We start from the raw sequence: 16,779 nt of genomic DNA, 5'->3' as shown, positions 1-16,779 counted from the left end.
ACTTTCACACCGGAGTGGAGGCCTTTGCCACCTGGATGAGGGAGCGCTGCCTCAAGGTCAACTCAGAGAAGACCAAGCTCATCATCTTCGGAAACTCCACTTCAGCCTGGAACGACTCCTGGTGGCCCACATCGCTCAGCGCACCGCCTACTCCGACTGACCATGCCCGCAACCTAGGAATCATCCTCGACTCTTCCCTCTCGATGACCCGACAGGTAAATGCAGTCGCCTCTCTCTGCTGACACACCCTCCGCCAACTCTGCAAAATCTTCAGATGGATCCCTGACGACTGCCACAAGATAGTCTCCCACGCCTTAGTCACAAGCAAGCTTGACTACGGCAATGCACTCTGCGCCGGCACCACAGCAAGGAACACCAAAAAACTACAGCTCATCCAAAACGCCACCGCCAGACTTGTCCTGAACATCCCTCGCCAGGAACACTTCTCCCAAAACCTGAGGACCCTCCATTGGCTCTCAGTGGACAAGAGAATCAACTTTAAATACTCACCCACACCTACAAGGCCCTTCAGAACATCGGATAATCCTACCTGAACCATTGCATCTCTTTCTATAACCCCGCCAGACCCCTCCGCTCTTCCCAGCAGGCACTGGCCGCCATCCCATGCAAAACCAGAAAACCGGGAAACCACCGCCAGAGGAAGGTCTTTCACCTCCCTCACAGCAAAGAGCTGGAATAACCTGCCCATGCACCTCAGACAGAGCCCATCACTCACTATCTTCAAGAAGAACCTCAAGACATGGCTCCTCGAATGAGGCACAGACCCACCTCCAGCACCTTGAGACCCTCACGGGTGTGTAGTTGCGCTTCACAAAAACTGATTGATTGATTGACACTACTTTTAACTTTTGTTCAGTCATCTAAATACCAAACGTACATTTACAGCTGTACACAATTACATTCCGACCTCTCTACCCCCCCGAGCTAGAGATCTTGTTCAGAAAGTTTTTCACTGTTGAGCATACAAAGCCTCTTGCATTGGTGCTTGTCACAGAATTCACATTTTAAAATCCCATGACGTGTTTGCACCGGAGTTTAAAAACTAAAATGCATTCCTTGTGTATTTGTCAAAGAGTTAATCGATTAAACCTTCTGCTGCCCCCCTCCCCCGGGGGGTAAACTGAGAGGGAGGGAAGGGAGCTGAGCCCAAACACTGAAATGGACAGGCCACCACTGCTTAACATAGGGTCTGCTTTAATAACATCTCTACCAGCTATGAGCAATGCCCCTCTGCAGGCTAATGCAACCACCATTCAATTAACACAGCCCTCCTCTCTTCGCTGTTTTTTAATTAATGTATTTTGTGATTCCATGACTTCTTAGCACACAGTTAAAGCTGTCATCAGCCGGACATAAAAAGGTGGCTAGTGGACCCCTTGCCTTTGGGCTTGCAGTGTGTGCCTCATTCTTGGGGCTGCGTAATATGAATTTATGTGTCTTCAGAACGTCACACCCGCTGACTTTACTAGTCCTTATCTCCTCACCAGGATGTCTGAACCTGCCAGGACTAGACGAGTCACAGACAATAACCCCCTTCACTCTAGCATGCCTCCAAAGTGGATTTGGGTAATGAAGCGCACTGATTACACCCCACCTTGTGGGGAGAAGGAAACTGCGGTGAATCTGGGGTCAGTGGCATCAAACCTCATAACAGTCTTCTGCCTACAATGACCCTGGTTACAAGTGTAGACTGGCGACACACCTATCCGCTGGCCTTCACCACCCTCCACTGGAAAGCCTCCCCAGACCTCTATCCAATCAAAACCTGCACTCCAGTAAGTGCCTGACTGCCTGACCCTCAGTACAAGCAATGGGGACGCAATCAAGCATTGAATATTTTATTCAGGTAAGCCTGCCCACACCTCTATCCAAACAAAACCTGCACTCCAGGTGGTGCCTGGCTGCCTGACCCTCAGTACAAGCAAGGAGCATGCAATCAAGCATTGAATATTTTATTCAGGTAAGCCTGCCCACACCTCTATCCAATCAAAACCCGCACAAATACATTGAACATTTTACCTAGGATACGTTGTGGGTGGACCAAAAAGTTTTTACATTCATCTTGGATTCGAAGATTGCAAAGTACATGGTATTCATTTTGATAATTAATCAATTATTTATTATTTGTTTAATGAGGTTCATTCATTCACAGGAAATACCCATGGTGGATAGAAGGTGAAACACAGATGCTCACATGAGTTTTCGCAATATCAAGTGATCCCTCTAACAGGTCAGTCACATTTCTCCCAAACATCCTATTTGATCAATGATATTTTCCTCGACATTTTCAAAAGGAATGAGAAGGACAATCGAAATAAAAAAAACACGAACAATCAAATTACGTATAATTATTCAAAAGGTACCTATGACAATGTTAGAAATTGAAATGAACAGTAACATTTTCATGGTTGAGGCTATCACTTGACAAAAGGACAGGTATAAAAGGAGTGTGCCCATATCACATCCAATGCACGCAGCATTGACTTAACGTGCAAACTCTGTAAAGAAGATGGAATCATTAAACAATCTCCAAGGCAAAGTAAAGAATATTAATAACACATCACTTTTAATACAGAATGCATATGTAACAATTTAGTGTCAAGTAACAATGGCCACCTGTGTTAAGAATGCATTCCGTATATTGCTGATAAAGTACAAATTATCAAGCGTCTGCTGTGTGTTTGCTATGGTTAGTATGTGTTGCTTATAACAAGTTTAGTATATTGTACATATTTATACAGCCCATAAAACACAAAGAAAACCCACTTCAGGAATTCCAGAGAGAGAAGCCGCTCTCTTGAAACCAGTATATAGTTATTAAATATACATTATTCACCAGAATGTATTAAACCAAGACTCTCGAATAATTTGTAAATGATTCGTACCGCTAGGTACTGTAAAACTTTTCAAAATAACGCACGTACACTTTTACAAAAATAGTTAAAATGGGATCTTGTTAAGATTCTAGATGAATTGTAAACCTGGTGTCATACCCTTAGTAGGAGACAGAGCGACATAGGAGAGTACAAAGAAACCAGATAGACTTTGCTTGGGATTGCAAAGTCGTACCCTGTACTATTGGTAATAATATGAAAATTTAGTCCATAAAACGTATCTCCGTCTTTTTGTTTATTGTGAAGTTCATTGATGTCTGTTTTGGATGTTCTACATTTTTTAAAAGTTTCATATAACATTTTATATATTAATTATTGTTTTGGATGAGGATAACTGTATGTACTTGGTCTCTCCTGAGGGATGTATGGAATATGTCCAATAAAATAACAGTAATAGTAACAATGCCATTATTCCCAGGTGATTCTAAGGGTCAGCATGAGTCACTGAGCACCTCCAACAAGTTTTAGAGTAGCATGATTGTTGGCTGAAGAAATCAAGAATTCTCTGACATATTCACTTATGAAAAGGAATGTGTCTCCATTCTCCGGAACAAAGTTCCTTTCTCAATTATCACAATTTGTTCTTAGTTTTCATAACATATCTGATCATTACTGAATCTTTTTAAAATAACTAGTTAGCAGAAAACACCTTAATACCCTTTCACTTATGTACATTTTGTGAAAACGTGCTCATTGTTTAATAATATTAAACAAGAAGTGAAATATTAGCTCCTGTTAGATTTTATTCATAATTTAAAAAACAATTGTTGGAAAAAAGAACCCGATTCAGACTAAAGAAGCATGAATATATTGAAACATAATTATCATCTTACAATGAATAAGAGCATGAATAAATGTGCATTTTTTATTTGACATCTTTGCATCTCAGGGCATGATTTAGAGTTGGGCTAGCTGTTTACTCTGTCACAAGCGTGACTGACAGTTCATCTTCCTATTACAAGTGTATTATATCCTAAGACACATGTAATATGTCGCGTGGGATATCTGTCACGTTTGCGATACAGTAACCCATCTGCTGAACTCTAAATTAGATCCCAAGTAAGGGGATATCTAAGGGAGAATAACATGATTGGCTTGATTCACAAAGGTAAACTTAGACCAAAAGTCTAAGTTTAGACCAAAAGTTCAAGTTTAGACCTAAAGTCTAACTTTACTTGAGGTAAAGTTAGATGTTTGGTCTAAGTTTAGACTTTTGGTCTAAACTTAGACTAAAAGTCCAAACTTAGACCAAAAGTCAAACTTTACTGCAAGTAAACTTAGATACTTTAGGTCTAAAATTAAACTTCTGGTCTAAGTTTACCTTTGTGAATCGGGCCCATAGTTCAGACCTAAAGTCTAACTTTACTCATAGTAAAGTTAGACTTTTGGTCTAAGTTTAAAATTTGGTCTAAACTTAGACCAAAAGTCTAAAGTTAGACCAAAAGTCTAACTTTACTCACAGTATAGTTAGACTTTTGGTCTAAGTTTAGACTTGTGGTCTAAACTTAGGCCAAAAATCCAAACTTTTGGTCTAAGTTTACCTTTGTGAATCGGGCTCGATAATTATAACAACACTCTATGGCGGTCACTCTGACCGCCGCCCGCCATGCGGTCACCGCCATTTGGCCGCTCCGCGGTCAAAAGACCGCGGAGGCCATTCTGGCTTTCCCGCTGGGCACCCGCCAAAGGAGCGCCCGCCGGCCCAGCGGGAAAGGCCCTGCAACAATGAAGCCGGCTCTGAATGGAGCTGGTGGAGTTGCAGGGGTGCGACGGGTGCAGTTGCACCCGTCGCGATTTTCACTGTCTGCAATGCAGAAAGTGAAAATCCTGCTGGGGCCCTGTTAGGGGGCCCCTGCACTGCCCATGCCAGTGGCATGGGCAGTGCAGGGGCCCCCAGGGGCCCCACAACACCCGTTCCCGCCATCCTGTTCCTGGCAGTAAAAACTGCCAGAAACAGGGTGGCGGGAAGGGGGTCGGAATCTCCATGGCGGCGCTGCAAGCAGCGCCGCCATGGAGATTCAGCCCAGCCAGGGGAAATCCGGCGGGAAACCGCCGGTTCCCCTTTTCTGACCGCGGCTTTACCGCCGTGGTCAGAATGGGCTTGGAAGCACCGCCAGCCTGTTGGCGGTGCTTCCGTCATTCTGCGCCGCCAGGGTCAGAATGACCCCTATATGTTATTTAACTTCCTCAAAATATTATTTCTACTCACTCTATAAATGTGATTTAACTATCCCGAAATATTAATGTAGGGAATGTAGCTACCGCAACCAACAAAACCAACACAATGGGCTCTAAACCTAGCAAAGTAAACTATACAGTTTATGACCATCTATTGAGTGAGTTTGATATACTTTTATTGAAAGCCAAATTTGTGTTGCCTGGTGTACAACTTTTACTTACCCCACATCAGAAAAAGAAAAATCAAAGAAATAACATTGCCAAATGAACCCAGAAGGTCAGATTATAAACTCTAATATATACTAGGGTAAACGCTCAACCCCTTAAAACAGAAAAATATTAGAGTGCAATTTATTTTCTTGTAACTTTGCCTTTATTTTGAAGGTAGGCAGGCACGTATACAAACCTAATACAAACGCAAGTGTCAGCTGAAACGAAAATCAGCAGTCAAAGTAAGGACACAATCTCATCCATGAAGGGGTGTTCGCTCTTAGTGTCATGTTGCGATTTCCTTCGTGTCTGTTTCTTTGCAAATTAATAGGTTAGTCATACACTATATTATTATGGTCCCAACCCTTATACTGAAATGGATAAATCTGCCCTAATCATAAACGGAATAGTTAAGAGACTGTACCAAATTTCTGCTCTTTACCTATTCGAGCCACCTCCCCCTCTTGGTCAAGCATGTCATGGAACATACCATGCTCACTAAGCTTGTAGAGTGCCCTGACTTCTACTTAAAACTATTTCAGTTTCTTGCATTTTATAATTTATAAAAGGATTCGTTTCTGTTGTTTCTCGCTACTCAAAGTTACTAGAACATGACGCAATGTCATGACAACCAAGAGACATCATGGAATATGTCAGGAAAGAATTTAGACATTAGACCATACTACGTTTCACTGCAGAATAAGCCTGCTGATTGGGTCAAAACATGTCACTGTAATAAAATAAGATGTTGTTTGTGTTTCGGAGCATGCAGACAACTCACGGCTGGCCTTCTTCAGGATGAAAGAAACCTAAGATTGTTATGGGAGTTCATTAATGAAAAAGCGCTGAGTAGAGAGAGTGATAGGCACCATTTGTCCCTGGTTAGATCGGAGCATTGCTTCCTTGTCCTACCCCAAGCCTCTTGATCGCCTCATATGTACTGGTGAAGAGCTGGTGGAAGAGCTAAGAGTAGAACCTATAGAGAACACACAAGGATCTAAGAGCCTTATTTACTTTATGTTGCTGCTGCTCCCTTAATAACACTTAAAAGCAGGGATAGCAAAGATGGTTTTTGCAGGTTTACCCCCACTGTTAACCCACATTTTGTTTACTAGGTACTGGTGTAATAGTTCTGAAATGCCCTGAGCCCTGCTAAACAGGACTGAATGCATGGCCTCTGACCCTTAAAATTGTGCATGTTTGATTGGATTGCCCTTAATTGGCACAGCCTAAATTAATTGTACGTTGGCTTGTATATGCTACCAGGGGTGCACAGGGCCTGTAAATTAGAGTGTCCCCCAAGGACTGTAGCACTTGTTTGACCACCCTGAAGGGCAGTCTTAAGCTGTTAACTGGACTTTGCCATTTAAGACAATGGAAACACCCAAACCTCTTTTTTTAGTATATGCACGTCACCCCAAAGTAGGCCTAACAAGCCCTAAGGCATGGTGCTGTATGTTAAAAAGTGGAACACATACATTTACATGTTCCAGCAGTAAAAAAACGAAATTGTCATTTTTACTGTGGAAAGGCTACTAGTCCCATTGGCAAGTACAGAGTTCCAAGCTGACACCTCAGCCCTGCTAACTTCTGGATGGGACTTCTAAAGTTATTTTTTTAAGGATCAAAATAATAAGTGCATTAAATCTGATTTAATGGTTAAATTGAACTTAATGTCATTGGTGGGTAAAGTGCAACTCTAGAAGTTGCCACTTTAGTTGGCCAAGGTTTCCAGTGCCCATTTAATGTAGATAGTTTTCTGCCTTCCTAGGGAGCTAATGACTCCCAGGAGAGATACTAGAGGCCTGCTACTAGAGGATGTGTTACCTCCCCCTGACAGAAAGCCACACAGGTGTAAGCCCAAAAGGCAAGCTTTAAAGGAGAAGCTGCCTTTGAAGGGCAAATGAGGAACATTTGGGAGAGGGGCTCCTCTTTTGTTTCAGTAGACAGGTTGGCACTAGGAGCAGGGAAGCGGCAGCCAGTTGTCAAACCATTTTTTTCAGGGGCGTATAGCCCTCTTGATAGCCACACCTCTGGGTTGGACTCAGGTGTTCTTGACACCAAGAGAGGGGTTCTGCCATCTTTTGAGTCTTCACAATGGTGCATCCTGGGATAGCCAGATGTAACACTTCCCAGGAAGTGGTTGTCAGGAGGGAGGGAAAATGGTAGCCCATTGGCTAGCAACAGCATCATTCCCTGAGGGCATTTTCTATAGATAAATAGGGCACCTTTACCACCCAGAACTTAGATCTCATCTGGACCAGAAGAAAGACTGAAGAAGGGCTGCCCTGCTGCACCGTGGATCCAGCAAAAGGAGGCTGCAGAGGATTGGACTGCACCTGCTGAACCTTATGGCCAGCAAAGCAGAGTTATTGTGCCTGATGTGTTCTGTTCTAGGGGGAGTCGTCTCCAGAGCCCAACCAAAGCCAAAAGACTCCAAAGGTCAGTTAGCTGCCAACCTGTTCACAGCACAAGGATACAGAAGTTGAGAAGCCTGCTGGGGCACGTTGGTAGCCCAGCACCAGAGACCAGGATCCAATGCTCAATGTTCACCTGAGTTCACAGAGCCTGGGAGAGTCATTGGAGTGCAGCTCAGTCACCCAGAAGCTGTGTTATCACCCATGGAAGGATTTGGCTGTGATTGTGATACCGGGCAACTGGCAGCCCAGTGGCAACTCAACATCTACCAGCACCAAGAGGACTTTGAGAGACATCGACCCTATGACCAGGAAGGCCTCACTCCCTTTGTGAATCGAGGAGTAGCCACAGGAAGACTCCTTTCGACTGCTTCACATCCACAGCATCCTTGAGCATCTTCAGCATCAGGACCACATCCATAGTCATACATAGGACTGTGTAAAGTTAATGGGGCTGCAGAAGACTAATTCTTCTGAGGAGGTAACTGTTTCTGAGATCCTTGCTGGTCCCTCTGACTGGCTCTCTGCTGGAATTTGTCACTCCAAGTAACTCTAGCTGACCGCATTACATCTTGCCCACTTTTTGCTCAAAACGTTTCTGAGTGTCAAATTAATTGAATTTGCCAAGGTTTGTTCATGATTGAGTGAAATCCTACATCACTGGAACTCTCTGGTGGATCTTTTTCACCCTGGTGTCTAAAAATGCAGCATGTTTTTATAAATTGTTATCACATTTCGATGGTGACTTGTCAATTTCTTAGTCAAATCTTTTGGTACTGTTTGAATGCTTGACACATGTTCCACTGTGTAAGCTTTTCTGCTCAGAGTCTCAACTACTGATGGTCGAACTGAAGCTTTGATAAACGAAGCCTAAGGGTCCTAAAGTGGTTGGTAAATGTATTACGCAGTGAGGTTGCAATGAGGTCGCACAACCACTCCATATAATACATCCCATTTCCTCACAAAATGCTCTCCTGATATTTTGGGGTTTTCTTTAAATAATTTAGCTGAAATTCAATGATTTTACTTTTGAGATGAATGCCAAGAGTGTGAATGTTAAATCTCAGTATGCAGAACTTGTCTTTGCTAAGTTCACTCTTTAATTCTCTTAATCGTGACAATAATAAATGTTCATTGAGGGACTTGCTAAACGCTTTTGGCAGAGGGAGCAGATGGAACGTTATTGGGCCCTATTCATGTAAAAACATAAATTCACAGGCGGAGATTTACATCTTCACCTGATCATACTTTTACATATTTTTGTGTATAGAAACATTCCCAGTAGTGCGCAGGGCACAGGATTGAAGGTGTACTCCTGGGGGGTTGTGTGACATTTTCACTCAGTCCTGTTCCCGTGTGTGAGAATCTATATGCATCGAACTATGCACGGACTTACAGAGCCTCCTGTGCAAACACATGCCTTTTTACTTTTTTTCCTCCATGGGGAAAACATGTATTTATTTAGAGAAGGCCCTTCCATAGTACACCAAGAAAATGTGGGAGCAATCCTTTCCATCCTGAAAGGGGAGTTACTCCAGCTCTTGGGTGAAGAAGCTTGACAAACATTTCCAGGTGGGACAGGGTCAGATTGGAGTATGGCAATGCATGAACTTGTTAGCATTGCCAAACTTCCAAGGCAAACCACTCCTTGAAACACCCCCTCCCAACCTCTTGAGTGGGATTCATGACTGCAGATTTCTAGACCCTTTTGGCGGACAAACCTGCAGTAGAAAATACATTTATCCCTGCAAGCAATTATTTTGAGGATTTCTGCCAGGTGTACATGGAAGTACTTTAGGTCCTAAATGTACATTTATGATTTAAAAATACCTTTGTTCATAGGGCCCATTGTTTTGATTTTTTTTTGTCTATTCTTTTTTTCACAGAACCCCCCACCATGTGTATGGATAATGGTACAAGCAACATACGACCCAAAATGTACATATAGTCGACCTGCTCTTCAATGAACAAGACCCGGCCTATCTCTTCGTAGGAACATCACTCACCTGCTGCCTTCTGTGTCTGCTGAGGAAATGCTGGTTGCTGTTCTAGGTGGCTACTTCACCTGGCTGTTCTGTTGCCACCACTGTCTGGACCACACTTCCTCTGGATCCCACTGCTGATCACATCCGAAGATCACCCTCTTTTCACCCTAGTGCTGGACCAGGTCAGCTTAGAATCTAGCTCCAGGACACCCTTGGGTGACCATGCGCTCTATAAACAAATCACTCAATCATTACTAAGAGACACATGTCCTGAGCTCTGCACCTTCGCTAAGGGAAGGAGTGAGAAACCAGCTCCAACAAGAACACAGGATGAATACCTAAGGACCAGGTATTATGGGGGTCATTATGAACACGGTGGTAAACACCGCTGTGTTCATGCTGGTGGTCTTTCCATAGACCGCCAGCCCCCTTGAGACCCTGCCGGCCACGTTAGGAACACTTTGCTGGGGCGGCGGGCGGAAACAGTGCCGACTTTATCTCTGGTGGCTCCCGGTATGACACTCTTTTTGGTACCCCACAAGGGACCTCCTTCCCCATGAATTCCCTTATTAACTCCCTCCAACAGTGCCCCTCATGTCTCCATAGCCGCTCTCTCACATGCATTTCATTTGTTTTATAGCACTACTCATAACAGTGTAGGGCGTTTAGGGCACTTAAAACCATACACACATTACCCAGGGAACATCAATCATATGTATGTAAATTAGTCTGTAGGAAATGTTACATGCAATGAGTATTAGTAGGTTTACGAATCACGTCATCCATACTAGTAGGCAGTTTAAGAGTGTTTGGTCTGAAGAAGTACAAACTCTGCATTTAAAATGTACCACAGTGGTTGAGGTTGGTTTTACTAATAAAAGACTGGAAACAATCATAAGGCTCCCTGCATAGCTCTTTTTGTTCTAGTTTTTTCGTGTTTTGCTGCAGTACTCTGTGCTTTGTGCACTTCACTTCACTCATGGTGGTCATCTGAGGGGCTTGCAACAGCGTGGGAAGGTCTGGGGCATTGGAAGAAATGTAATATTAGCCTCACCTATTGTGTTAATGCTTTGTACAACCAACATTCTGCATGGGCAGTGCCACTGGAATTTCACTGCTGGGGAGGGCCAATTTATGAAGCAGTGAGGAATAACGTAAGAAACAAGAACAGGCAATTTATGCCACTCCACTCTAATCCACTCCACTCTAATCCACTCTCGTCAATTCTAATCCAGTCTACTCTAATTCACTCCACTCTAATCCACTCCAAATAAATCCACTCTAATCCACTCCACTCTAATCCACTCCTCTCCACCCTAATCCACTCCAATCTGGTCCATCCAGTCCACTCCAATATAATCCACCCTAATTCACTTCACTGTAATCCACTTCACTCCACTCTAATACTTTCCACCCAATCCACTCCACTCAAATCCATTCAACTCTAACCCACTCCAATCTACTACCATCCATTCTAATTTACTGAAATCCACTCCACTCCCCTACAATCAACTCCACTCTAGTCCAATCCTATCCACTTCACTGTAATCAACTCCACTTTAATCCACTTAATCCACTGCACTCAAATCCAATGCACTGTAATCCATTCTAAACCACTACACTCCAATCCACTACACTCTAATCCACATGAATCCATTACAATCCACTACAATCCACTGAAACCCACTCCACTCCTGTCCACTCTAATCCACGACTGAAGTCTACTACACTCTAATTCACTCCAACCCAGTCCACTCACTTCAATCCAAACCACTGTAATCCACTCCACTATAACCCACTCCAATCCACTCCACGCTAATCCACTTCTAATCTCTCCCACTCCACTCTAATCAACACCACTCCACTTCAATCAACCCCAATCTACTCCAATCCACTCTACACCATTCTACTCCAACTCCACTTTAATCCACTCCAATCCATCCCACTCTAATCCACTCCACTCCACTCTAATCCAATCTATTTCACTCCACTCTAATCCATTCTAAAGCACTCTGATACAATCCACTTCACCCTACTCTAATCCTTTCAAATCCACTTCACTATTATCCACTCAACTCTAAATCACTCCACTCTAATCCACTGCAATCCACTCTAATCCGCTGAATTCCACTCCTTTCCATTTCATTTGAATCAACTCAAATCCACACTATTCCACTCTACTGTTATGCACTACAATCCACTCCAGTCAAATTCTCTCTAATTCACTCTACTCCAATCCACTCTAATCCACTCCACTCTAATCTACTCTAACCCACTCCACACTGCTCCAATCCACTCCACTCTAATTCACTTCACTCTAAACCAGTCTAATGCACTCAACTATATTCCATTTCACTCTAATTCTCTACACTTGTATCCACTCAAATCCACTCCACTCTAACCTATGCCAATCCATTCCCCTCTAATCCACTCAACTCTAATATATTCCAATCTACTCCAAATCACTCTAATCCACTCCAATCCACCCTACTCCACCCCACTCAAATCCACTCTACTCTATGACACTCTAATCCACTAATGCTCTCCACTCTGATCCATTCCACTCACTCCACTCTAAACCACTCCAGTTTACTCCACTCTAATCCACTCCACTCTAATCTAATCAACTCTACTCTAATCCACTCCATTCTAATCAACCCTACTCTACTCCAATCCACTGCATTCTAATCCACTCCACTCCAATCTACTTCAATCTACTCCACTCGACTACACTGCAATCAACTCCACTCTAATCCACCCCAGTCCACTTCAGTCCACTCCAATCCACTCCACTCTAATACACTCCACTTTAATCCACTCCACTCCAATCTCATCTACTCCACTCTAATCCAAAGCATGCCACTCTAATCCATTACAATCCACTTCAGTCCAATCCGTTCCAATTCAATCCACGCCACTCTAATCTACTCCACTCTATTCCACTCCACTTGAATCCACTCCACTCTAAACAGTAAACTGTGTGCCTCTGTACTCCACTCTTTGCCACTCAACAACACTCTACACCAGTGTATGCCACTCTACATTACTCCACTCAATGACACTCTGTGCCCTTACATTCTATGACACTCTACTCTACAACACTCTACAACATTCTACTCCCATCTATGACACTAGTCCATTCTACTCCACTCTACGACATTCTGATCCACTCAGCGGCACTCCATTCCACTCTACCACACTCCATGCCACTAACTTTCAGCCATGCTGAACAACAGCCACATTGGTGTACAACATGGCTAAACACATTGCCAAGGCCATAGCTCTCGCATAGAGGAGACCTATTGGCTTTGTCCATGGTTATGTACGAGCTGCCTCTTGTGCTGAGCGCAGGGGTCTCACGGAGGCCTCCGCTTCCCTAAACGGTTCGCCAGTGAAATGGAGATTGTGCAATGGGGGTTCCTCTTTCCAGCCTCCCATCCTGTGCGATGTGAGAAGCGCAGGCCTCAGACGGCAGGAGGGGGCGCGGGAGGCGGATGGCAGCGACACCAGGTGAGGGCTCTGCATGGAGCATAGCCATGAAGAACCAATGCGCGTGTTCTCTGCCCTGGTCTTCCCTTGAGCATCACACGCAGCCGTTCTATTCTCCTCCTGTCTTAACCTCCGTTCTCTCCATCTCTCTCGCCCTCCTCCTTCTCTCTCTCATCTTTCTCTGCTTCTCTCTCTTTACTCTCTCCTATTCTTTCCACTGCCTCTGTAGCTCTTCCTCTTTCATTTCACTCCCTCTTTCTCTCTCTCATCTTTTATTTCTTTCCTCGTTCCTTTACTATTCGTTTTCCTCCCAATGTAGCTCTTTCATTTCACTCTCTCTCTCTGTATCTCAGTTTCATCTCACTGTCTTCTCTTACTTCATCTCTCCCTTTTTTCCATATCTCTCGGTTGCTCCCTTTTCCTCCTGTTCTCTCTTCCATACTCCCTCATTTTCTTCTCCCTTTTCACTCCTTCTTTCAGGTCACTACCCTCTGCACCCCCCGCCCTCCCTCTTGTCTTCCTCACTTCTTTCCCTTCACCCTCTATACCTTGCCTTGGACACTGCTAGTGCAGTTTTGCTGCTTGAAGGAGGTGCCTGGAAACAGGCACTGCTGAGATGTCCTTATAGGTCGTTAGCCTCTCCAAGGCCGGCGGGGCTGGGCAGGAGACACTCACGTTACCCCGAGTGGTCTTTCTGTAGCGCATCAATGGACAGTCAGTGCAGAGGCCGCTCTCCAGGACCACTCAAGGCGCTACTTTCAAAGTAAGATTGTGGCACAGAGCCCCTAGGCAGACTCAGCTCAGCTTTAGCTCCATTCTTGCATTTGATATTGTTCACTATAACGTTGCAATAACTTCTCAGATCGTCTTCCAGTTATTTTTTAAACATGTTTGTATTTTTGTGTTGCTCCACAATACGCAAATGAAGGAAATCACATTTAATTAGAAAAAGCGGAATTGCATATTCACATTTTGTACCCAATGCACTTATTCCTTGCAAAAAAAACAAAAACTATTTTTAATGGATTTCCTGATATAATGTGAATCTCCCCCGCCCTCCCGCCGGGCCCCTGCTGTTAGAGTTCCTATTCGACATTCTTTTAAGGGGGTTGCAAACAGTTTTACGAACATTGCCCAGAGCCGAACAAACCATGGGGGGCGCACAGAGTCTGAATCTTGTCTGCGCGGGCGGCAGACCCTTTCTTCACTCAATGACCCCCGCCCCCCTCGAGTCACGGCCCTCCCCGCCCTCTGACTGAGTGACTTGGAGTTTTAAAACCTGGGCCAGGTGAGTGAGTTTGATGAGTGGCAAAGTGAAAACGTGCAGCGTTTTATCTTTTGTAAGGTGAGTGCAAGAGATTGAGAGTAACAGAGGCGGAGAGAAATAAATGCAGAGAGGACTGCGGGCGGGTGTTGAGTGTCGTTTAATGAGCTCTGTAATAAGTGTGATAGAGAGAGAGAGAGAATAAGAAAATTCAAGGACAAATAGAAACAAAAGGAAGGGAAGCGACAGAAAGTGTGTGTGTTACAGAGAGACAGAGATCTCACGCGGATAAGCATCCCCACTGTTATTTAATACGCACAATCCCCAAACATCAAGGTCATTTCAAGGGTTTGCTCTAAAAACAAAAATAGTGTTTTCATCCCACAATCTGCAGGTGAAACACACAGTAAAGTAAGCCCGTGAATTTTCGACTTTTAATTGACGTGAAGCACATCATTTTTAACATGTAAAAATACAATTGCATGACATATGTCAACTTCATATTATGCCATCTCGAACTTCTGACAACGTGCAAGTTGCAAACTGTTTCTTTCGTGCTTTGCCTGGTTGTACCACTGAATATTCGCATCAGCAGCAATATCGATGCCAGAATATCGAGGGACAAATATCGAAAGGTAAATGCATATAGGGATTTACAGATTTGCTATTCCTAACTCCACATCCATGTACCTTGAAGATATATGTAAAGCATAGGTACCTATATGTGGAGTTAGGTATAGAAAATTTAGACCCATTTATTGGTCAATATCATTTTTTGTCCTCGAAATTCTGTCCTACCGATAATGTGGGTTCGATGTTCATTCAGGGGGCAAAACCCTTTATCATGTCCCCAGAGCCCATTGGTGACAATTATAGACTATGCACAGTAAAATACTCAGAAGAAGTGAAACCCTAACCAGCAACAAGACATGTTCAGAACTTTTGTTGACTTGTTTTATACGATATAGATTTTGTGGACTACTTCGGGGTGCCCTGGTAATCCGAAATAAATGACTTCCAGACACTCCCTGCTTTTTAAGCTCCCACTTGCAAGTTCCTGGTTTCTCCCTTTATGATGGGTTTCCCTTCTTTCTCTTTCTCATTCTTTCTCTATTGTGCGTTTTCCCTCTCTTCCTCTTGAGAAATGTTAGCTGAAGAAAACGAATTCCAATCCCAAAAAATGGGTGCCGGTGAACCTCACCGCCAGCAAAAAATTAGGGGTGGGCGGAATGCTGTGGAGTTCAATTAAAACTCAGCGAGATTCTGCTGAGCTCCACGAATGGGCGCAAATCAGTTACAAGCGTAACATGGAGTAGTCAAAGTTCCGCCAATTCTGCTGGTGGAGTGGAATTTATTGCCCACTTGTATGAAAAAATGAGTGCCTGTGGCCTCTACAGGTGGTGGTAGGGGCAAGGAAAGGGGGGCTGCACTGGGTGCAGTGCCAGTTTTCTTCAGCCCCTTGATAGGGGGCCACTGAAGAGTAGCCATTGCAGCGCATAGACGGCCTGCCTCCTCAAGTGCATAAGTAACTAAGCCCCTGCATGCTGTCATTTCTGGAGTCTTAGGAGCAAGTCCTCTGGGAAGTCAAGACAAGATATATCCTGTTAGGATAACCTCACCTTGACATCACCAACACCACCAACTCCTGCACCCTATGTTGGAAAGGGAGACACAGGGAAATCAAAGCCAGCCTTTTGAGATGGAAAAACCCCACCTACAACCACCTTTGTACCCTAGTTTTAAGTGGAAGTGTATTTATGTAATAGGGCTCAGTCTCCCTGGTCTTCCTCGTGCTAGATTGTCTGATCGTGTCTTATCCTTAGCCATGCCTTGATTCTGGAGGCCACTTAAAAATCAGCTCCCCCAGGTAACCTCTCCAATGGCCACCTGCAAGAGACTCTGAACCAGCCTCTTTATGTTAGCCTTCCAGTAGCTGAAATTCATTTAGAGACTTGTTATTCTTTCATTTTAGTTCTTCATTGTTGTTTCTTCTTTTTTAACCTTCTTGACTAATTTTGGTTTTGCTTTTATCTTTAATGTATTTATGTTCTTTTTTATTTTACTATTTATTTTACATTCTTATGTCAAATTTTGTATGGCAGCCCTCTGTCTTTTGTTTAAGTTGCATCGTATAACCTCCTCTACAGTTCTAATATAATGTTTTGTTCGTATAAATATTGAAGGGTACTAGGAAAGACATCCGTGTTTACATCACCAGGAAGTCCAACAAGATTAATGCAGGCTTCAGCAAATTTCAGCCTGTGCCAGAGACACAAGTGATATTTTAATCTATTGGTGCTTATAGTAACTGAACAAAAAGA

At 43.7% G+C, this 16,779-nt stretch overlaps 1 protein-coding gene across 1 annotated transcript in view; it reads left to right on the top strand.

Annotated features, from left to right (window-relative positions):
- Nucleotides 1–13,160: 13,160 nt before the first annotated feature.
- Nucleotides 13,161–16,779, top strand: part of LOC138286631 (C-X-C chemokine receptor type 2-like) — a 31,220-nt gene continuing 27,601 nt past the window's right edge. Inside the window, exon 1 of the mRNA XM_069227082.1 lies at nucleotides 13,161–13,215. Coding sequence (XP_069083183.1) covers nucleotides 13,200–13,215 — 16 coding nt within the window. The 5' untranslated portion in view covers nucleotides 13,161–13,199. The remainder of the gene's footprint in view (nucleotides 13,216–16,779) is intronic.

The sequence above is a fragment of the Pleurodeles waltl genome, chromosome 3_2, assembly GCF_031143425.1.
Source record: "Pleurodeles waltl isolate 20211129_DDA chromosome 3_2, aPleWal1.hap1.20221129, whole genome shotgun sequence".
Lineage (NCBI taxonomy): Eukaryota > Metazoa > Chordata > Amphibia > Caudata > Salamandridae > Pleurodeles > Pleurodeles waltl.
Note: the sequence above shows the minus strand (reverse complement) of the source record. Positions and strands in the feature narration are given on the sequence as shown.